Raw genomic sequence first — 22,837 nt, forward strand, 5'->3', positions numbered from 1 at the left:
CCTCGTCAAGTCTTCCTACCCGAATTAGTAAACTAATTTAAAAAATCCTCGCTTACCTCTCACCCCCTACAAGTCACGGTGTCACAAATTCACTACACACCCAACACACGGGGGAAACTCTCTCTCTCTCTCTCACACACTTAGGTACTCACGTATCTCTAATGTGTGCGCCTCTGTGTGCGTGTGTGCGTTCTTCACTCACTCGCGGCTGGCAGTCAGGCAGGAGGTTTGGCGTGCACGCACGTACGCACGCACGGACATACACACAGTCACAGACACGCGTGCGCGCACCACTCTTTATTATTATTAATATATAAGGAGTAGTGGACAGCAGCTGAGCGACTGCTGATTATTTATGTAAGACACATATTTGGTTATACTTGTCAAACGATTCGATACGACGTGTGATCACACGCGGACACTCTCGGCGATATTTAATACTAAATTACACCTCAGTACCAAACGGACAAAATCTCTTCTCGCCTGCTCCATCAGCGACAACAACAAATATGGCGAGTGAAGTGAGCGGAGGAACGAACCTCCTGCCCGAAGAGCAATTATCCGGTACGCTTAGCAGATGGCGTCACCTACGCGTCGCTTAGGGACTGACTGCTACTCTGGATTGTCTGGATTCACACGAGTCGCAGAAGCGTGGCTCTGGTGAGCATTCATTCAACTACAATCGATACGTAATATCGATTGGTAGGAGAATTGTTTCAAATAAAACTGCGGTGTTTATCTTTTAGATATTCCCGCGCAACAGGTCCGTAACCAACCCCCTGTGGTTCGCAAAATATCCCTCGATACTGCCGCCAATTTCCACCACTAGTGGCGCTAATAGTTACCTGACGAGCTTGCGCGCGGTCAGCGAGGGCAGCGAACGTGTCAGAAGTCTACCAGGAGTCTACTAGCGCCACGTAGAGGAACTAAAAAACGGACAAGGCGCGTACAATTTTTTAGTATACGAGCAGTGGTCAGTGTCAGGGGGCTGTGCGTAACCTTGCACGTCTGGATTGAATGCGTAATACTATTTTACACCGTTTTTTAACAACGATCTGAGGGAGATCAGAGGTGAATATTAACGATTGGAGAATATGTCCGGCACAATGAATCGCGGGGATGATAGACCGGAGGAAGACGTCTTCAAAATTCTAATTGCAACCGACTGTCATCTTGGTTATGAAGAAAAATCCAACAGAGGTTTGCACGTGATTTACATGCATTTTTCACGTCGATTGATACAAGCATGAATTATTTCGTCACAAGCTTACAAATTATAGAAATTAATATTTTTGCGTAGCGGTGAAATGTATTCACGCTTTTACAGATTGACTATGTATATGCTGTCCAAGCACCGTGCACACGTGTAATTTTTTTTCTTCATTCCATAGGGGAGGATAGTTTTACAACTTTCGAGGAGATTTTGAAATATGGAAAACTGCACAGTGTAGATTTTATTCTACTTGGTGGTGATTTATTCCATGATAATAAGCCCTCTCAAGCCACGGTGATGAAATGCATGAATCTACTGCGCAAATATTGCCTAGGTACAAAGTGCGTAACCAAATATTCGTAATCCTTTTCACTGCCCTGATAAAAATGTTTATTGATGTAATACCAACAACAAATCGTCAATAAGTACGTAATTTCTATTACAGAATCTTTCTTCTTTCAGGCCCAACAAGTTTCAATTCTTAAGTGACCCCAAGATGATTTTTAAACACTGTTTGAACAAAACAGTCAACTTTGAAGATGCTAATCTTAATGTTGAAATACCCGTGTTTTCTATACACGGAAATCACGACGATCCAAGTGGTAAGACTCTACTAAGAATTGCGTATCTAGAATCTATCAAGTAAAAATTTGCACCCTCGCACATAACTTCTAAACTAATCTTCAACAGGACCTGGTCAGATAGGAAGTTTAGACTTGCTATCGGTCACTGGACTGGTCAACTATTTTGGTAAATGGACGAATCTGAACGAAGTCCAACTAGCCCCTTTGTTATTCAGAAAAGGATGTACCAATCTAGCTTTGTATGGCCTCAGCTACATCAAGGATCAAAGACTTTCAAGGCTCATGAGAGATGGAAAAGTGAGTAACGGCAGTAATCGTTGCCATAATTATCTTCCATATCTATTTTTGTCCAACTTTATTTATGTACAGTGATCGTAATCACTGAATTCTTTATTAGGTGCACATGCTTCGTACCAATGAAATCGATGATTGCTTCAACATATTTGTACTCCATCAAAATCGTGCTAAGCACGCAGAAAATGCGTTTGTCCCAGAAGAAGATTTACCAAATTTTTTTGATTTCGTATTGTGGGGACACGAGCACGAATGTCGTATCGAAACAGAGCAAGTTGGAAAAAAACACTACCACATTTGTCAGCCTGGTATATTTGTTGTTCTTGTGTTTTGTAAAGCAAATAAACTTGAGAATAGCCTTATTATTTTGTTTGATTATTCGCATTTAATAATTCAAAATATAATTGTAGGAAGTCCTGTTGCAACTTCGCTATGCCAAGGTGAAGCTGTTCCCAAACACATAGGCATTTTGAAAGTTTACAAGACAGGTTTTCAACTACAGAAACACAAGTTGAAAACAGTGAGGCCATTTGTCTTTGATACAATAAATGTTGATGACAACAATGACATAAAAATTCAACCGTTGGAAAAACTTTGTAATACAATCGAATACTATGTTGACAATTATATCGAAAATGTTATGATGCAAACAGCAGCAGCCCAGCTATCTGGTAAGTGAAACATACTTTTTATTAAATGTTCACCAAGCTTACATTGAAATGAATATTAAATTAAATATAAAAATTTTCTTGTCACAGGAGATCCACGTCAACCAACACTACCCCTACTGCGACTTCGTGTATTTTATACAGAGGAGGAGCAGAAGTTCGATACGTTTAGGTGAAGTAATTTTAAGTACCCTCTGTTTTCAGAGACCCAACATGTGTCTGGAATATTTCTGGCCTTATTCAAACTCCAAATTACTAACCATCTACAGATATTGTTTATTGTTTCTTGTACATAGATTAGAGCAAAAGTATGTTGATCAAGTTGCTAATTCAGGTGAGATTATTCGTCTGCGCAAAAAAAAAAGTGGATGGGCCAAGAAAGTAGACTTTGATGACTGTGATGATGATACTGATGCTATTATGGAAGAAGCTCTAGGATGTGATGAGGTAAATTGCAAAATAATATCACATATGTCAAATACCGACAAATAAAATGATTGGCCAATTCCTAATTGAAAAAAATGTTCTCAGGACGAGCCTGAATGGAACAAAACAGTTCAAGGAGGAATACGAAAGTATTTTGCAGCAGGAAATAAAAAACACAAATTAACTGTATTGTCTCTGACTGGTCTCAATGAAGCCTTGTCCCAGTTTGTAAATAAAGGAGACTCGAATGCATTCGATGATATAATTGAGTGAGTTGAGAAAAAGAAATGGTAATGATCAAATCTGTTTGTGAAACGAGAGAACTATCTGTGTATCGAGTTAGGCAGAAAAGGATTTACTTCTGTACATTAAAGAAATAAGGGGAAAAGTTATGGGATTCTTTGTTATCCACATTCCAATTGTTAAACTGATGCATGAATACTTTTTACAGGCATCAAATGAAAAAAACTCTTGAATATATAAGCAGTAAAGAGTTAGAAACCCGTGAAGAAATAGCGGATGTAATTCAAGAATTTCGAAACGAAAGGGACAACACAAATGAAAATGAAGAAAACCAGGTTGGATTTTTGATGACTGATTTTCAATTTGAGGAAAGATTGTGTCCATTATCTGTGAATAATTTCCTAGCAAATGCAATAAAATATATCTGGCGTGGTCGAAGAAACAAATCACAAGGATTATGTTTACTCATTTTTAATGCAATGTACCTGATGATAGGTACGTGACTTCCTGAATTCTTCGACTCGTCGGGTTCGTCAGCCAGCTGCTAATTTAGATGTCGACGATACAGCAGAAGATGACTGTGCTACCAAAAGTAATGAAGACAATGCTGTCAGAGGAAGAGGTAGGGGAAGACGAGCAAGAGGTCGGGTAGGTGCTGCTTCTGGGAGGGGCAGGGCAAAAGCTCCTGCAAGTATATCAGCTAGTAAAACTGTGCTTATTGACAGTCCGACAAAATCTACTAGAGCAACAAAGACAAAGCTGACAGAGAGTGCAGTGAGTTTCATTATTCCTGAAAGATTTCATTCTGAGTCATTGAGATCTGCAATTTTAAAATGTGCTTTAACATGAATTACATTTGTCATAACACGTATCTTTTCAACAGATGCAGCCCGCAAAGCAGACAAGCATAGCTGCTCATTTTCCAAAAAGTCAGAAAGCTTCGAGTAAACCGATATACATATCCGATTCGGATTCCAACTCCGACTAAGCTTCCATTCAAGTTGTTTAAGTTTTTGTATTAACATTTTTTAAATTTACTGTAAACTATTCCAAGTAATTAGGACTGTATACTTATCATCAACATAATAAAGAATTTTACATGTAAACTATTCTCCTTGGTTGTGGAATTCATTCGTCGTAAAAATTTAACAATAATTTTGCGCCTTGAAGTTTTTCAACGAAGAAGAATTTTCTGAATTTGCATTTTAGGCAAAGTCAAAAAGATAGACATCAGAGTCAGCCTGGAATCGCAATGTCAAAGCAAAACAAAAGAGTCACAAATAGTAGATAATTTCACATACAAAATTTTTCTGACACAAAACCCAAAATTTTCAAGTCAATCATTTTGTCATTAAAAGTAAATCCTCAACAAAATCAAAGTAACATAATTTGGAAATGAAAGTTGTGCGCAAATAATTTCTCACAATGTGTTCAAGTGACAGAAACGTAGCTCTCAAACCGAAGAGCCTGTGCAAACGCATGCCATGGGTAATGTGTTACCAGTATTCTCTTATAAAATGCACAACAGTACGAGTTTATGTATTCACTTGCTATATGCAGATGATGCGATTGGAAGATCAATTAATCCCTGACAACCAACTTGGCGCAGCTTATCAGAAAACACGTATAGACCATGAAATGCTTTTGAATGTGAACAGTGATCCAAAGATCGCCAGACTAACAGGAATAATGGTAACTCTAGGTAATTTTCGTAAGTCTGTAGTCAAAACAGTTGTAACAGTTCCAACTCATACCTGTACCGATATTCCACTCTACTTGCGTTAGGAGAGAAAAATTCCCATCCAATGGGAATAACTGATATTGTTTTGTCGGGGGCTGACATGGTGAGAATGAACATGTCGCACAAAGAACATACGTGGCATGCTGTAAGTGTACAATCTATCAGAGAAGCTGGAAACAGAATTCATCGGTGTCGTCGCGAAGTATTTCCCTTAGCTGTTGCAATGGATTTACGTGGACCTGAAATACGTACAGGGCTTTTTAATGGAGCGGAAGACTCGATGGTGAAGATTTGTATATTATTGGATATTTTCGAAGTGCCCCTAGTGCATAGAGAGTAATCGACCCCCTCTAACGGGTCCTAATTGTACTTAAAATTAGAGGATCATCGACTATTACAGGGATATGCAGAATTCAAAGAAGGCAATTTTGTGAAATTGCTAGTCGAGGATAATATGAAACGAACTGGTTGTGACAAGTGTTTCTGGGTGTCTTATCCCGATCTGCCTAGATTTTGTAAGGTCGGTGATAAAATTTACATCGATCGAGGTGCAGTTATCTTAGAAACTACTTGTGTAGGTTTGTAATCTTAGAAATTAATTCAGTGTCGATTAAAGATGTATTGGTTGATGATAATCACGTTACATTAATATTTACTATTGCAGTGGAGTGTACTGTAACGTGCAAAGTAGCGAAAGGTGGAATTGTCAGGAATGAGAAGCTGGTGCAATTAGTCGATGGAATTCCAGAGTTACCTCAAGTGTCCGGGCAAGATGATGCCGACATTGGTCTAGCCCTGGACTTTGAATGTGATCTTTTGATAGTGTCTCACGTGCGAAATGGACAAATGATATGCGCTGTCAAAGACAGAATAAAACAAATTGGTAAATGAATTATAATTGTCTTCAGTTATTCATTAGGATTCGCAGTACGTACCTTATACACTGACCGCATTCTCTTATATCAGGAACACGGCCCATTTGTGTTGTGGCGAAAATCTCATGTAATCAAGGTCTTGAGGCTTTCGATGATATCCTAACAGTAGCAGACGCAATCATGATTGATAGAGCTGGAATTGAAGTAGATATCCGACCTGAGAAAGTGTTTTTAGCACAAAAATGTATAATTTCAAAATGTAACAGAGTAAGCTGAATTGATTATGTTCATTTGCTACTCCTATAATTAGTAGATAGATATTCCTTGTCTTCTCAGTTCATCATTGACGTTTGCATCTACAGGTGGGCAAACCAGTTATCGTAGCCGTTCGCATAAAAGGAACTGAACCATCGTACACAGACATGAATGATATTTCCTGCGCAGTTCTTGATGGTGTTGATTCCATATTTCTTGCAACAGGAGCACTGAGTGTGGACGAAACTGTGAAAGTTGTTAAGAACGTTGATATCGCTTGTAGAGAAGCCGAGTGCGCCCGATGGCAGAGACAGAATTTTGAAGAACTCAGTTACAAAGTTAGTCTTTTTAATCCAGAAAATTCATCTCATAAAAGTGTTGAATCCCTGATCACACGTTTTCTTTCCCTCGCCTATGTATTGAATCCTTCCAAGTTTTGTTATTATTTGCACTTGTAATTTCGTGAAAAAAGGCTCTGATACCCCTCGATCCCACGCATTCTATTGCTGTCGCTGCCATCGAAACATCTATGAAGTGCAATGCAGCTGCGATAATTGTTACTACAACAACTGGACGTTCGGCAATGATGCTGTCTATTTATCGTCCACGTTGTCCCATCATTGCTATCACTAGGTACGGTATTGTGGCACGCTGGCTGCAAGTGTATTTTGGGGTACACCCAATCCATTACAGAAGTGAGTTACTGTATATTTCACTTTTCCCAAAACAATTATCGATCAACCAGTAATTTATGCCGATAGTATTTATATGACATTAATATTTCAGATCCACCATATCCAGATTGGAGTAAGGATATGGATTACCGAATACAACATGCAATGAATTACTCTCGTAGTCATAAATTTGTGGAAGTTGGAAATGCAGTTGTAATAGTTAGCGGATGGCGTCAAGGCTCAGGGTTTACAAATTGCATACGTATCGTTTATGCTTCACCAGGAAATATCCCAAACTTGTCTGAAGACTTTGAGGAGTCTTGGTGATAACGTCGTTTTTGTGTACTGTCAAATGTCATTGTTAGCGACAAGTCGTCATAATATTTAAATCCAAATCATACTAACTGATTACGTATTTAACGGTTTTGAAAGACTCACTTTTTGGAACCATGTGCATACATTATAACTAAAGAATAAAACAAAACAAATTTTCACAAAGAAGATATTGAAAGCTAAAATCCGAATTGTTTCATACCTATTTGCATCGTAGATTCATTGCAATAATTTATTCATAGACTATAATTATAATATAAGTTCTATGTTCACAGCTGGTTACATATACATTCTAGGTGCGTGTCACTTTTGTAGTTCCACTACAGTACGGATTTTCACTACAAAATCTAGCGTACGCGAAATAAACACCGGTAGTAATAAAAATAGTAGTGGTAGTAATAGTAGCAGCAGGTATCCGAAGTGCGAAGACATTGTTATTTGCTCATATGCGGACAGATACACGTAATTGAAGTAAGAAACTTCCCGGAGCAGATGGATCTCAACTCCAACGCGAATCGTAGCAACAGGATACCTAGTGACCAATTCTGCGATGATCAAATGCTTAGTCCACCTTCCTGTAAGACAAAATTAAAAAAAAAATACTAGCTGAAATTAGAATTGCGCAATATAAAGACAGAGAATCCATTAGAGTGACAACAGGATCAAGTATAGGTAAAGCTGGAAGGTAAGGGAAGTGTAATAAGCGGGATAAATTTGCATGCAGTGTAGTGGATCTTGCGGTAAAACAGTTAATTAAGTATAACAATACAGCTATACTAGTAAAGACTTTGTATAACTGCCCGATCAGTGGCGTCACTTCCTGGTAGACTTGAAACTGTATTAATACGAAAAGTACTCGTAATTTACAAATAAATATGGTCAAACTATTTCAACTGTTTCATTTAAATTTATGAGGTATACTTTGATAAATCGGGATAAATTAAACATTGAATACTGTTGTAGAAGAAAATCTGTCGTAACATACAGGTTCGATAATAAGAATGAGTGAATAATTTGAAAACGAATGATCGTTAACAACATGTAAATCAGGTAACACGAAAATTCTGGAACCAATAATAAAGGAACAACAACCATTATATTATAGGTAAGTTTCATGCAGAGGATCAAATTGTGATATCTTCATAGGAATCGGAGTCACTCTCAATGGCACAAATTGGTTTCTCGCTGGTAAATTCCGGTTCTACATACACAACACGAAGGGTATTCGTGAAACCAGAGCCCTGTTTCCAACCAGTAACAACAACGACAGTGTCGCCGGTCTGAATAAAGCCACGACCTTTGCCAAAGTTCAGACCGTACTGTACACGCACATCGACATCCTTCAACCAGTCAGGAAGTGGGGATTCTGCAAAAACATCAATGTGTGTAAATAAGAAATCACGATATAAGTTGGATGAGTCATGTTGCAACTGATCTAAGAATATCACAAAATATTTTTAGCCGTTTTAACATACTGCACTTGTTAAATCGAATTTCAAATACACTTTACAAAATTGTTTACCTGAGTAGTGAAGTGGCAGAATACCACGATACAGATGGCCTTGCCGCGCGACTTGTTCGAACCTGGTGACAGTAATAATTGGACACCTTGGTCTGTACTTGGAGATTAAATGTGCCGAGCGTCCTGAGGTAGTGATGACGATAATTGCAGAAGCTAGACATTTGATGGAAGCTTCGACAGAAGCAATTGCAACCGAGTGAGTAGCGTCGATGGGTGGTAATACATTTCTGCAAAGATCAGCGAAAATCTGGTTATGCCAGATTGCAGCTTCGGCCTCCTTACAGATATTGGCCATGGTCCGGACACATTCAAGAGGGTAGTCACCCTTTGCTGTCTCTCCTGAAATCCAAAATAACGTATACTGAAGTTCATAAGTGGCTTTATACAATGAATCAATTTAATGAGCAAGGTGAGACATATTTGCTATTCGAACTAGTTATTACGCAAGACTGGAGAGAACGTCTTTTACCTGAAAGCATGACACAGTCTGCTCCGTCCAGAATGGCATTTGCAACATCTGAAGTTTCAGCACGAGTTGCTCTGGGCTTCTTGATCATCGATTCCAACATCTGAGTGGCGCAAATTACAGGTTTTCCCTGCCTGTTACACCTGCTGATCATGCTTTTCTGTGCTAAGAATACTTTCTCTGGTGGTATTTCAATACCAAGGTCACCACGTGCCACCATGATACCGTCGGAGGCCTCTATGATCTCATCCAGATTGACCATGCCTTGCTGGTTCTCGATTTTTGAAATAATCTTTATGTTCTTCCCTGCTTCGCCGAGGATACCACGAATTTCTGTTAGTGCAGCTCCGTCGCGGATGAATGAAGCGAAGATCATGTCTACTCCCTGATCAACACCAAACTGAAGATCGGACTTATCCTTCTCTGAGACAGCTGGCAAGTCAACGGGAACTCCTGGTAAGTTGACTCCCTTACGAGAGCCCAAACTGCCGCCATTTTCAACAGTGCACGTAATCTGGTTGGAGCCTGAAGGAATGAGTCATTGTAAATTGATAAGGAATGTTTTTCGCCTTTATGTGGTTAGAAGAAAGTAATATTTCCGCAATTACTTACTGACTTGGGTGGCAATAAGAGAGATCAAGCCGTCGTCAACAAAGATGCGGTTTCCAACTTTGACTACTTTTGATATATTTTCATAGTCAACCCACACAATCTGTGCATTCCCTTTTTCTAAGTAAGCTTTGTCGGTGGTGAATTTGAATGTCTGTCCTTTCTGGAGTTCCACTTCTGCAGAACCACCCTAAAGAATGAAGGATTCAAAAATTAGAGTAATAATTATAGGTAAAATGTTGGGGAATTCTGAATCATACGGCTGTGTAAAACCTGCTTAACTTACACCCTCCAAAAGTCCAGTACGTATTTCGGGTCCCTTTGTGTCCAGAGCTATGCCTACTGGTACACTTGTCTTGGTGCGTTCCGAAACATTCTTCTGAGCCTGTCTCACATTAGCAATGGTTTCAGCATGGTACTCATGGGATCCATGAGAGAAGTTCATACGAGCAATGTTCATTCCAGTTTCAATCATTTTCTCAAGAGTTTCAACAGACCGGGATGCTGGTCCGATGGTACAAATGATGCCAGACAAACGGACGAAGGAAGCATGGGGCTCGATGTCAAGGGCACACATGTGCTCTAAATGACTTTGCGCATTGAGTGCAATGGTATTTGGCTTTCCTGCCATCTAAGTGTGAAAAAGGAAATATCTTTAGAAAAAAAAATGTACACTACTTTCACTGTAGCAAAATTGAAAAATAGTGTTTACGTGTTATAATCATAATTTTGCCGCAACAACGTGCTGTAGCAATTAGCCATCTTATCTACATGAGATGATAGCGAGTGTACAATCAGGTCAAGCTGGCAGTACTAACGAATGCACCTATCGCTGATTATTGCATTGTGGATGAGTTTTCAAGCAGCTTCCATGTAACGATCATGCAATGGTGCTGTTCGTACATGAAGCCATACGAGTTTAAATTTCATAACTCCTCTTATTAATAAAACTGAGATGACCTCTGTTGTGAATTATTTAATGAAGTTTTGTATTTGCAGAGTTTTTTTCATGTCGGGCATATTTATATAAATATCAGATTGTTTTCAAAACGACGAATTCTCATCCACTGACAGATGTAAATGCTAAATATATACATCATCCCGCCTTACAAAACATAGATACATTTGAATTATCTTCTCTTACACTTCTTAAACCTCCTTACCCGTTCATGGCAATTCTGGGACATAAAAGGAAAAAGAAAAGCTAGACAATAAGAAACATCGATGTGGATTTATACCGTGTATGAAAGCAAAACATTTACTACAACAGTGCGAATAGTTCAATTTAATTGGCACGTTACCCAAGGCTAGTTCATTACACCGGTGCTGTAATGATTATATTAAAGGTTTATATTTACACATGCACATGTATATAAACGTACATCCTAACTCACAATGAGCTGTCGTTGATCTAGCAATGTATCATTGGACCAATAGCATAAAAATGACACCAAGACTCATTGTTAGAGTGGGTTTGCTAAAAGTTGAATGAAAAGCGCTACAAGACAGCTGATTACATAAAGTAGGTGACGCTTTGTACATAAATGCATACTAAGCCTCTATGTATTTATAATATATAAAAAATTTCAAAAATTTTTAATCAGCGTACCAACTTGCACAAACAAGCGTAAAGAAAAGATTTTGAACTAGAAGAAAAAAAAAACTTTCCAATCTGCCTGTACATACAATTGTACATGTATAATGTACTATATATAAACTTACATCGTAAAGTTAATTTGTATCATGCTCTCATCTACAATACGTATAATACACTGAAAACCGCGTAATTGAATGATTGTTATCGTAAAAAAATTTAAAAAAAAAAATATATATATATATGTATGTATATATACATAAGCGTTCATCTCTATAAGAATAAACTATCCATGATCAATCCAGGGAGACGGTACGAAAAAATTATACCTTATCGTCGTCAGTACTCCAGACCATATCGGTGCGCTGCGTGAACAAAGTAGAAGCACGAATTAATGATAAACTATCGGTCTTCGGATATCGAGTAGGCGAGAAGTGTGCGACGAATGTAACGCGATGACGGACTGGCGTTGTGTTCCAAAGGCAGGTGATAAACGACAATCGCGTGAACGCAGACCGGAAGCTTTTCTTGCAATACAATACGAGACGCATCGATCTTCAAAAGGAGGGTCGCGGTAACTTCGCACAGAGAATCGTCGGCGCTGGTAGATCAGGGTGCGATATACCCGAGCCGTAGCTGGTGCTCGGATGGCAAAAATAACCGATCAGCATCACCGAAATTTGGCCGGAGGTCCACCCCGCCGCCACCACACTTGCAGGCATTGAGCTGTCTTCACTTTGAACACCTCTGTCATTGGAACACGGCATATTTTTACATAATTTCATTGCGAATCTTCAGCTGATCTACTCGCGGCGGCACGCAGTCGTCGGTGATCGTGCATCGAGGACAGTATTTTCTAATCGTTCTTCCACGTGCGGCACACGACCCTCCTTTTTTACATCGCATATGTAATGTACGATCGATTGAAATGATAACGGTGAGCGGAATGTCGTGTGAAGATTCTTTCTTCAAACCAACAAATTTCGGAACTGACAGATTCATCGTATTGGAGTTATTAAGGTTATCGTAACGACGATTCATGCTGAGGAAAAAGCGTTATTTCGTGATTTTCGAATTGTCTGAAAATCAGTAAACCGTAATAAAACAAAACACACTCATACTTCGAAATCTTAGTCTAGTTCCTTAAAAATCATTGTAAAATTAGGAAAATAGTGATTTTTCCCTAATGTTTCGTTACGATAGCATTACTAACTTCAACCTCGTACAGATTCGCCAGAAATTGAAATAAATCCGTACGTTTGTTCTCCAGTTTTCAATTTTCTTAATTTCAAACCCAAGTGAAATAGGGTTCGTGTATTTCGCGGTCACGTACTCAGCACGTGAACTTTATTTGTATTGGCAACGTCGCGTTATTTTAAAATTTTTTTTATCAGATTTGAAAATGAGCATACACAGAAGAAGAGAAAAACATCGAACCACTCCGAATCACCGAATTAAAGAAAAATCTTAATGCCACGCCGAAAATCTGAGTATCGTTGCTAGATGTGAATTGGTGATCTTGAAATTAAATACGTCAGTTTAAATTTAGCCTCGATAACAAGGAGGCAATGGCATTCGCATAAGAAAATACTGCCGGCGGAAATTGACCTAGATTATGGCGGTGCGCCTACAAACCCTATGTGATAGAGTTAATTGTTACTATAACACGCTGCATCTACTAGTGATGTAACGAATATTCGCGTTCGCATTCGCATTCGCATTTGCAAAAATTTTACGAATATTTTTAGAATGTAATTGTCACAAATACTTCATATTTTGATTGTAAAAATTGTGAAAATAATATTAAATAAGACAAAAAACATTATATCGATACTGAACATTTGTTATAAAAGTTTGTCGTCACGTTTGAATCACACTCTAACCTCGAAATAATTTGTTTCTGTTATCAATTTATCGTTGAATAATCAAACAATCGGTTTGGTTCGGATCAGCTCGGCAATTTCCGGAATAAGATGCAAACCACGAAGTGACTTGAACAGTGTACCTGTCAGTCAATCAGTTGTCAATTTTTAGCCATAGAGAAATGGTGCTATGAATGGATTTAAAAATCTATATTCACATTCTCATTCGCGAATTCTTCAAAATTTACATTCGTTAGATTTCTAATATCTACTGTAAAATAGCACGTCGTCAGGATTTCGCCTCTTGATTCGGTCGGCCTCTAGATGGCCTCAGGATTGAGTCTCTTACTATGCATATAGCAAATTGACTGGATTTCACTGGTGTGTTGTGGATTGTAATAACGGTACAGGAAGAAGCTTGTAACTGCCTAATCTCAGACTTGTTATATGACGTTAGCGGGAAATAAAAGAAGAACATTTTCAAGCTTTGGGCTGATTGTAATTATATCATACCGAGAGGATTCCTTAAAAGGAAACGACCGTGCATTTAATTTTTGGTATATTGGTAATCATGGGGCCGACTGCCGCTGACAGGGACTCCGAAAACAGAGGTTACAGCTTGCGCTGTCAAAAATTAAGCTTTGTAAAAGTGTTCATCGAATCTGGTACATTTGAACATGATTATCTTATGGTAAGTCGAATTGTAAATCAACGTTTTTATTACAACGATAAAGTACTCGGAGAACTTGTTCCTGTGTGGATCCTACATTATTTTTGCAGCAAACTGCGTCGCAACGTGAGCTAGGTCAAAACCTGTCCTAAGAAATTCACCGCTGGAATTTGCAAAGTTATGGAGATGCCACACATAAATCGCTGAATGATGTCAAAATGCATCTAGCTTTATTGGAATTTTGGATTTGCTTGTTTTTGGGCAAGTACTTGTATGGCGATTGCGAATCTTGCAACAGAAATAAAAACCGAGTAGGGGTACTATACATGTATATATACTATATATGTGTGACCAAGATAAGTTGTATCAATCCCTGCATTAAATATGTGACCTGTTCAGCTTCTTGAAAGTAATTTTGAGATTATCGGTTATCACTCTTACATACCGACATATCAGTTGCACGCGGAATTGATAAAAGCATTTTTCTCTTGGCAATTCACGATAAAATTGTTATACGCATAATTTCCTTGATCGTAATAACGTCAGTATAATTTTTGCCCACTTTGTACAGAAAAATGATAGTGTACTTATAACTGTATGCAATACTCTCAACAATCTTGCACAATAATGTGTCGTGTTATACTGGATTGATTTTATTGCCTATCACGTTTGTACAGGATCAAGTCATTTGAACTCTCGACAGATTTGTATTCTTGACTAAACTTCAACACAGAAGAAGACTTTTGAGTTAATAGGGTTAACAAGATTACCTCTTTTATTAACAGTGTAGCACGTTTGCTATACGCCTCGTCAAATTTCGTTTATATACAGATATCATTTAACGCATTTCAATACCGGTTTCCATACACCAATTCATTCCCAAATTAAATTATTCAATTTGTCTGCATCTTTTTTCACTGTAATAATTTTGGCCTTTCGTTTCCCGATTATCGATATTTAGATTTGATACATAGTATAAATTAGTGTTGAACAGCGTTATCGATTCCTAGGAATTCATTTCTGGGTGTCGAATGTCCGCTAACTACAACATAATGTGTGCCGTGTAGAGAAATTTTACTCTTCCACCAGCATAGTAGTTAATTATTGTTAACGCAAATCTATGTAACTATACATTTAATCAGTGTAGCTGATGTCACTCACACCAAGAAACCATTACGTTTCCCTTACGTGTAGATAAGGCGCACTTGCATGGGTCTTGACACTCAATTTCATATTGGTGTTAATAGATTACAGGGCCACTAAGGGCACATCGATGAGACAATTAGTCTTCAATATCTTGGCACATTACGAGAAGAACCAACGTAGATATTACAAATGGAATAAAGAGCTAAAAGCGTTCAGCATCGCGTATAAGAAACTGTTGGCAGCTAATCTTATTAGAGATATAAGAAAAGCCTCGTGGTGAAAAAAAAAAAATACATCATAGATATTACTATCGATAGTTGATATTGAATTCTAAGTGATGTTGACCTTGGCGACAATTGGTTAAGGTCACTGAACGGCACGAAATGGAAGCTATGATAAGTGAACCCCCATTCTGCTGAGTGTGTGTGCCGCAACTTTGTGGTAACATTCGTCGAAAAGGGAAATAATGGCATGTAAATTTGTATCTGTCCCCATTTTCTTTGTTTTGAATTTGCACGTGGCAAATCACACTTTACGTAACGATTCACCCGTAACAAAATGCATCAACAAACAATCATCATAGCTAATTTTCGTCTATACACAGCATAATGTAAACCAATTGCGTTGACTGAAGATATCGTAATATGGTACCGTTTAGTGGCTGGTATTATTTAGCCAGAAGTATTTTTGTTTGAAAGAGTGTTTTATTGGTTGCACAAGTGGCTACCTTGTATCAATGGAAACCTTGAATGTGACCACAAAGCAGATGCCGGCTAATCGTAAACGAATTCGAGATGATGGGATCGCAGTAACAGGTAAATTCTTTCCAAACGGATGTGACAACGTGTATGGACCGTCGATTTCGTCAGCCGGATAGGGCCGCCGAATAGTTCAGATTGTCGTTATTCAACACGAGGAAGACAACGTGATTTTCCGTCAGACATCCGAATTCCTGTTCGTGCGCGTATCTGCGTTTGGTAAAAAGCGAATCGGCGTGCCGCTTTTCGCGGCAGCCCAATAACGTCTCGAATAAATATTTTCGAAATCGCCGATGAATGAATGAGAGGTGATGGACGGTAATGCGTTAGAAATCAAGACGTCTTCTCCTCCGATACTCCGATCGGGAAGTGTATCGGTGCGTTACAATGAATAGAACAGTAATTGCGAGGGAATTATTTCCTCGACAATGATCAGAAGCGGAGATTTATTTACCTTGGGTTTCTTCGGGTCCGTTGAAGCTCGATGAATCAGGGAACGAGAGAATTGACGATTTCACGGGGCCGTGGCTCGTGTCAGACTGCAGCTGAGGACACGGAAGGTCACCACCACTTCTACCGACACCGTTCCGTGTTCAACGTGACAACCGACAGCGCCCTCTCCTACACGGTGACTCCTTGCCGCTGCGATCGATAGGGAGGAACGTGGCGATAAGAACGCAGCTAGACCTGAAAAGTTCAAAATCCTGTTGGAATTTGGAGATTTGCTTCACCGACATCGCGTGTATTTACAAAAAGCCTAGCGTGAAAGCTCGCAGATAAAAGACGCTTCTACGTCGCCCGGGATTTTATAAAAAATTTCGAAAGACGCGCTATCTGATTAGATATCTCGTAATGGCACATTTTCTTCTTTTTTTTTTCTTTCATTCAACATCTTACATCAGGTTTAACTCTATAAGACTGATTTATTATTTAATTCTCTTTCCGCAACTTTACGCATGTTTACTGTTATCGGGGTCGGAATCTTACCTGTTACTGCTGATCTCTATATATTCGATATATCTGCAGCAAGCGAATTTTTAGAAGTTTGTTTGAATTCACAGTTATCATCTCTGGTTATACGAGTAGGGCAGCTCGCTGATTTGAAAACTACAATACTTGCCGGGTGGCAACGGCCGACTGAAAATCATACGTGTGTGCGTGCAATGGGTAATAAAATAGACGACTCGTACGATGGATTATTGGCAGTGAACATAATATATGTATATGGCTTCTGAGATTAAATATATCGATATTTATCATTGATCTTTCACGCTAGTCTATCGTGCGATTTGTGTCATTTTTTGTCCTCGATATCAGCTGTTTCGCAAGCGAAAACTAACTCGTAGAGAAAATTCGCATCTAGTAATTGGAAGTAACTTTTCTGTGTTCGTACGCCGCGCATACCTATGTATATTTCGTCTCAACTCTGTACACATGGATCGTATAATTGATTTACATGCGCGCGTAGGTAGTCACTGTATATATGGACTTGATACAAACGCAAGGTCGTATAGCTTTACGTAACAAGGCAAGGAGGGAGCGTTTTTTCTCACGACCTCACGTGAGGATACACAGTGACGTTAACGATCGGTGAGATCCAATATCGCTCTGATAAGAATTATACTGGTTCGCGATCGACAAGGGTCAAGCCTTGGCGAGTAGTTACTAGATGCGAATTGAATTAAGCGATCTGTTACGTCAAACTACGTATATCTATATGTGATATTCGTACGTACGTAAGCAACGTATGAGAGGCGGTCGGAAAGTTCACTGGCGGTAGCGGCGTGATGAATAAAAAGCCTCTCCTGTTGCCGCTTCACGATCTGATTACGCAAATCTAGCGTTCAGCTGCAAACAAGGTTTAATCCCAACCTAACAAATTGAGTAATGGTGTTCAAATATCGTGCAACGCAACAGTTTATTTATCTAACAAACGGCGCTTCACAAATTACGGTTGTTCCCTACGCTTATTAACGCTCTACTCGAGATGCACGTGCAGCAAGTTGACTGCAAGTCTTCTATACCGACTGAGCATAACCTCCTCAGGCTGAATTTTCACGGGCGCTGGATTGACGCTACGGCAGCGCCACGCCGTCGGCGGCAAAAAGACGCTCACAAGAATGGGTACCGACGCAACGGCAAAATGCCCCGCATTGGAACCCACATGATTAGGTCAATAGATCTCAATTACATTGTTATTCGGAGAATTTAAAAATCTGGATGTGTTTATTGGGAATGTGAAAAAATGAAGAAAATGAAAAAGCAAAATGAAGCAGCTTATGGCTTATTCGAATCGCTCGCAATCGATAATTTTCGTAAAGTTACGTCGATGTAGTGTATCACAAAATCGATTCCAGGATTGTTCAAAATCGTCAAAATTTTTAACAAAAATCCGAACGGGTTGGCATTACTCTTTTCACGATTTTTTAAGCAGAAAACTTTTCATCCCTGAATCTATTCATACGACTGTTTCTAGATTAATCGGTCTTCAAGGATTCCAAAAAAGGCGTATAAATCCTCGTGTGACCAATTGCGGACAAAATGCAAAAAATTATGCGAAAGTTCAATAATTTATACATTTCAATCCAAGTTGCATAAAATATTAACAATATTTTTCATATCCTGCTTATGATAATGTACATCGCACTCCTGTGTCCTGTTATAATAATCAGCATTGTTATGTAATGTTTCGTCATACTTTTGCATTTCTTTTTGTCTTTCCCTTTTAGACTATTTAGTAACTTGTTAAATTACAACACACTGGCACACAAACACTTATACTAGAATGAAGGCATATTGAATAAATAGCTGAAACTTGGTAGCTATAAATTTGTGATCTATCTTCCCCACCTTTTCAAAAACTCTGTGTAAATTTCATGTATTTTATCCGTAACTCTTGATCCATTGTTGGAAGTTAGCCTTACTTTTATTTGTGGGCAAAAAATATTTCGTCTCGGATTCGATTTGTATGACCCTTTCGTGAGACTCATTGGACCATCAGAAACGCAGAAAAGACCTCAAAAAGAGCTTAGGACCAACAGTAATGAAAATACGAACGAAGTCTTACATTGCTCAGCTGTAACTTTTGATAACTTGCTCGCAGCATATTCCATGGAGCTTGTCTAATACGTATAATACATAATATAACTCAGTCAACGTATTTTATTCGGCTAGAAGTCACCGGAAAATTTTAACCTATTGACGCCCGACCCGCGTGAAATTGGCAATTCTTTGAACTCTTACCGCGTTATGCGCAGATCGCATAGCATTCCAAGCTTTGACTATTCGGGACATAGCCGAGCATCGATATCTTATGATTAAAAAAAAAACAGCTGTGTAACGCTGTTCGATCAGTGTATTTCCACTAAACTCACAATGAATAATAGACGAACGGCATGCAGCGTATGGCCTATGAAAGTTCCAAGTTACTGAAATAAAAACAGCCTGCGAAATGGAAGAGGAGTTTTGTGTTTCAAACTTTCATTCTTTAATGCACCTTCAGATCTTGGCGATTTCGATTCTCGACTCTCTGCATCGTGTATCGTTTGTTATTGTTTGTGCGGCTGACTTGCGATAAGTGCCAGCTACAACACAAAAATTGCGAATGGGCTTGGAATCGAGTATAATTATGACGCTTACGATTCTAATGGTGACGTGATTACAAGTTAGAACTCAATAATGATACCCTCTAATTCAGATGTATGAACATGCGTTTTACGTGTTCTTGATTAAGTAGCGTTCTGACACGGAATAGGTTATTGGAACTGGTTTTCGAGACGCCTGGAAGGTGAATGCACATACGGTTGATATAAAATCTTCCTATCAAAATACGACCATTTCCAAATCTACATTCGTATACATAGTGATGTACAAACACGTAATCAGCGATGTTATTTTGTTGTTTCAGTACTATGTTCATGCATCGACAGAAGAGGAGGACGGAGATTTTTCTCATATTTCCTTTAGGTTTGCGGATATTTTACGTTGACAGAATGTATCTTCAGTCGATTGTATTTTATTCGGCCGGAAGTTACCAGAAAACTTCAATTGTCGCCGAAGGCCGCGTGCAACAGTAATGTTTCGACCGGTTGGGCTTGTCTCCGAGCGCAGCACGCGTCAGTCGGTTCCGAGCAGCCGTAGTGAAGCTATACAAGCAGTAAGTCAAGAATTCAGATTGCCATTTACAGGCTTTGTACTTATTCGGGACGTGGCCAAGCACTGATACGTTATGGTGAAAAAAGAAGGCTGTGTGAGGTTATTCGATCAGTGTATTCCCACGAAAGTGATTGCGAATAATATACAAACGGCATGCAGCGTATGGCCCATGAAAGAGCGGAGTTACTGAAAATCAGCCTGCGACATCAAAGGTAAGTTTCGTGTTTCAAAGTTTCATTCTAGTGTGCAACTTCAGGTTTTAGCGATTTCGATTCGCGACTGTCTGCGTCGAGTGTCGTTTGTTATTGTTTGTGCGGCTGACTTTCGGTAAGTGCGTCGTTGCATTGATAGCAAGTTTAACTCAGTCCATTTAGGCAACCAGCTACGACACGAAAAATGGGAATGGGCTTGAAATCGAGTTGAATTATTCCGCTGCAGATTTTTAGAATTTAGCTTTCCAAAACCCGTTGAACAGGTTATTGACAAATTGAAATTGCTCTTGGGCAGACTTTTGACTCGTCGCAAACGTTTTGTGGCAAGAAAATGCTCCGATAATCTTCCGTTGTGGTTTTCTTTCTAACATTCTGAAAACTCGGGCCTTGCGAGAGGTGACCTTCGTGCGAGTTGTCTGTGATTTCGGCTCGCGGATCGCGTCTCTTACGTAGACACGTTTGTGAAATGAAATGAATGTTACTGCGTAGTGAATTTTGGTGTCGTTTCTTACGTAACAAAAAACTGTAAGTGGTTGCATCTGTTTCCGAATTTTTTTTTCTGAATATCAAGCGGTAGACGGATCCTCGATTTTGTAATTCTTTATTACCATGTAACAAAAGCTAACGCATCACGGTGTTACTATCGTTTCGAAAGTTCGAGTGAATCTAAATCGTCAACTGTTATTGATTCCTCAAACCTGTCATGTTTTGGACAGCTATGGGGAATTTTGAATACTATTGAAATTGTTATTAAAGTTACATTAAGTACTAACAAAATATTGTGTTATCTTATCTGATTGCAGAAAGAAACTGCAACAATGTTGATTGCCGTTAGTGATTACATAGATCGAAAGTTCCTGTCAATAAATCTGAGAAGACATCAGTGGGTAGCAGAACTGATGAATTTATTGCATATAAACAACAGGTATAAAACAATCCCAATCATTTCGCACTTTTTTATGTGAGGGATATGATTTTCCAAAGTTTGGCATAAAACCAAAATTACATGTGTTTAAAAATTGAGTAAATGGTTGTTGAATTAGATCAAATATTGACAAAATTTTTCACCTGATTACAGAATTGAACTACTGCATAAATGATCGAGGTTTGCGAGTATCCGCATTAAGTGACCCCGGTAATACAATGTTGGAAAACTAAATGCAGAAGCTGAACAGGCCGTAATTTTGTAGAAGACTAGAGAACAGGTACACATTTGAAATCATTCTAGATTATACTTTTGGGTTATTTTAAATTCAAAAGATTTGTCAGTCAATTGAAATTAATAGGTTTTCAGTTTTTCATTATGTTAAAAAAAAATAATAGTAATTTTTCAACGCCTTATATATTATTTCTGCAAAACAAATACTAATAAAATGTTATTTCTTATGTGTTTACAGGGGCACACTACATTGTAGCACTATCGACCACATTAAGTGATGATCCAAATAATGTAACCCAATCAATCGATATCTGACAAGAAACTAAAAATGAAACCACATGCTAGGCAGTGAATAGAACTGAAAGGTACATATTCGATATGATTTTTAATTACCATATCCCTTTTGACAGTAAATAATTTTAGCTGGTCACTAATTTTAGGCATTTTTTCAGTATCTGTTCTTGTTTTGTTAGACCCCTAGTATTTATTTCTGCAGATCATTTATAAATGAATCAGAAATCACTGAAATATCATGCAAATAACTTATTTTAACACAGACAATTTGTAGTGACATAAAATCTGATCCAAGTACATTGTGCGAGTAACATTTTATCATATTCTTATTGCAGTGTGAAAAGTGTGTCCAACCACCATACAACCTGAGATGCTACAAGAAGTACTACACATACATGCAAAGTGCGGAGCAACCCGGAGGAGGTGAGAAAATTTATTTTAATTATTGTTTGATAATTCAGTATGGTACATTTGAAACCTAACTTTTGTCATTGCGTAGCATGTGTTGAATATATATAAAAATAGACAACAACAACAATTTATCTGAGAACTAATAAACCAGTTTGCTAAATTAATTCGAGCTTCCTTTTTCGCTTTTTCAGAGTTAAGCAGAGACATCCGAGTAACTTCTCCATTACTCAGCAACATTGGTGAGTTTGCATGTGTTAGGTTACGGGTATTTCCCTGGGACTCCTCCATCCCGTGGCGTGGCGGTAACACTGTTACACGAATCTGCGATTTCTTAGATGCATGGATAGGCTCATTCATGATCACAACGATGCTTGACTTCAAGTTGAATTGTTTTTTCTTTTTGTGCAGTAGACCTATTCTACCATAGTGACTCAATGTTAGAAATTTTGCACGTTGCTGAAAGTGGAATGAGCATCGCGGCAGGTTACCATCACTTACTCGGTGTTCGCGAAAACATGTATGTTTAGCTACAAATATAAGTACCTACCTGTGTTTGAATTTTCAAATGACGTCGTTTAAGTGGTGGATACACCTGAGGCTTAAACATATTCCAATGATTGTTTAATCAATAACATTTCAAAGTCTGAAAGAACGTAACATATTCAACTTGCAT

At 38.6% G+C, this 22,837-nt stretch overlaps 3 protein-coding genes and 2 long non-coding RNA genes across 8 annotated transcripts; 4 read left to right on the plus strand and 1 right to left on the minus strand.

The window, feature by feature from the left end:
• Positions 1-968: 968 nt before the first annotated feature.
• On the plus strand, positions 969-4,499 carry LOC107222747 (double-strand break repair protein MRE11). 2 transcript variants are annotated; one of them, XM_015662246.2, is made up of 12 exons: positions 969-1,200; positions 1,392-1,554; positions 1,676-1,815; positions 1,904-2,094; positions 2,195-2,399; positions 2,502-2,762; positions 2,850-2,931; positions 3,056-3,206; positions 3,291-3,454; positions 3,637-3,763; positions 3,924-4,202; positions 4,312-4,499. In XM_015662246.2, the coding sequence occupies exons 1-12, from the start codon at positions 1,095-1,097 to the stop codon at positions 4,414-4,416; spliced, it is 1,974 nt and encodes a 657-aa protein (XP_015517732.2). In that variant the 5' UTR covers positions 969-1,094; the 3' UTR covers positions 4,417-4,499. The 2 variants fall into 2 exon arrangements, with proteins under 2 accessions (XP_015517732.2, XP_046600924.1); XM_046744968.1 differs by having other exon boundaries at positions 1,060-1,200; positions 1,392-1,547; positions 4,312-4,498.
• Positions 4,500-4,853: 354 nt separating this feature from the next.
• LOC107222757 (pyruvate kinase PKM-like) lies at positions 4,854-7,439 on the plus strand. Its single transcript, XM_046739269.1, has 9 exons — positions 4,854-4,916; positions 4,989-5,130; positions 5,214-5,485; positions 5,570-5,747; positions 5,834-6,052; positions 6,136-6,311; positions 6,407-6,637; positions 6,772-6,994; positions 7,086-7,439. The coding sequence occupies exons 1-9, from the start codon at positions 4,854-4,856 to the stop codon at positions 7,298-7,300; spliced, it is 1,719 nt and encodes a 572-aa protein (XP_046595225.1). The 3' UTR covers positions 7,301-7,439.
• A 58-nt stretch (positions 7,440-7,497) lies between these two features.
• LOC107222758 (pyruvate kinase) lies at positions 7,498-17,889 on the minus strand. 3 transcript variants are annotated; one of them, XM_015662258.2, is made up of 9 exons: positions 17,670-17,889; positions 16,388-16,620; positions 11,827-11,862; positions 10,190-10,534; positions 9,907-10,093; positions 9,298-9,819; positions 8,829-9,167; positions 8,516-8,672; positions 7,498-7,881 (listed from the first exon to the last, which is right to left on the minus strand). In XM_015662258.2, the coding sequence occupies exons 3-9, from the start codon at positions 11,851-11,853 to the stop codon at positions 7,869-7,871; spliced, it is 1,590 nt and encodes a 529-aa protein (XP_015517744.1). In that variant the 5' UTR covers positions 11,854-11,862; positions 16,388-16,620; positions 17,670-17,889; the 3' UTR covers positions 7,498-7,868. The 3 variants fall into 3 exon arrangements, with proteins under 3 accessions (XP_015517744.1, XP_015517745.1, XP_015517746.1); XM_015662259.2 differs by lacking the exon at positions 17,670-17,889 and adding an exon at positions 16,921-16,938; XM_015662260.2 differs by lacking the exon at positions 11,827-11,862.
• LOC124295357 lies at positions 12,259-14,888 on the plus strand. The gene is made up of 3 exons (XR_006905278.1): positions 12,259-12,434; positions 12,892-14,050; positions 14,140-14,888. It is a non-coding gene; the product is annotated as an uncharacterized LOC124295357 (long non-coding RNA).
• Positions 17,890-20,054: 2,165 nt separating the features above from the next.
• Positions 20,055-22,588, plus strand: LOC107222753. The gene is made up of 6 exons (XR_006905279.1): positions 20,055-20,300; positions 21,104-21,225; positions 21,379-21,505; positions 21,698-21,824; positions 22,089-22,176; positions 22,356-22,588. It is a non-coding gene; the product is annotated as an uncharacterized LOC107222753 (long non-coding RNA).
• Positions 22,589-22,837: the final 249 nt, after the last annotated feature.

This window comes from Neodiprion lecontei, chromosome 1 (assembly GCF_021901455.1).
Source record: "Neodiprion lecontei isolate iyNeoLeco1 chromosome 1, iyNeoLeco1.1, whole genome shotgun sequence".
Classification (NCBI taxonomy): Eukaryota; Metazoa; Arthropoda; class Insecta; order Hymenoptera; family Diprionidae; genus Neodiprion; species Neodiprion lecontei.

Coding starts and splice junctions, on each gene's coding strand:
- LOC107222747 (XM_015662246.2), top strand. CDS start 1,095: ATGTCCGGCACAATGAATCGCGGGGATGATAGACCGGAGGAAGACGTC. Junction 1,816..1,903: donor AAATCACGACGATCCAAGTG/GTAAGACTCTAC, acceptor AATCTTCAACAG/GACCTGGTCAGATAGGAAGT. Junction 2,400..2,501: donor CTACCACATTTGTCAGCCTG/GTATATTTGTTG, acceptor ATATAATTGTAG/GAAGTCCTGTTGCAACTTCG.
- LOC107222757 (XM_046739269.1), top strand. CDS start 4,854: ATGTGTTCAAGTGACAGAAACGTAGCTCTCAAACCGAAGAGCCTGTGC. Junction 4,917..4,988: donor TGTGCAAACGCATGCCATGG/GTAATGTGTTAC, acceptor TGCTATATGCAG/ATGATGCGATTGGAAGATCA. Junction 6,312..6,406: donor TAATTTCAAAATGTAACAGA/GTAAGCTGAATT, acceptor TTGCATCTACAG/GTGGGCAAACCAGTTATCGT.
- LOC107222758 (XM_015662258.2), bottom strand. CDS start 11,853: ATGGTCTGGAGTACTGACGACGATAAG. Junction 10,094..10,189: donor GTACTGGACTTTTGGAGGGT/GTAAGTTAAGCA, acceptor TTCATTCTTTAG/GGTGGTTCTGCAGAAGTGGA. Junction 9,168..9,297: donor AGACTGTGTCATGCTTTCAG/GTAAAAGACGTT, acceptor TTTGGATTTCAG/GAGAGACAGCAAAGGGTGAC.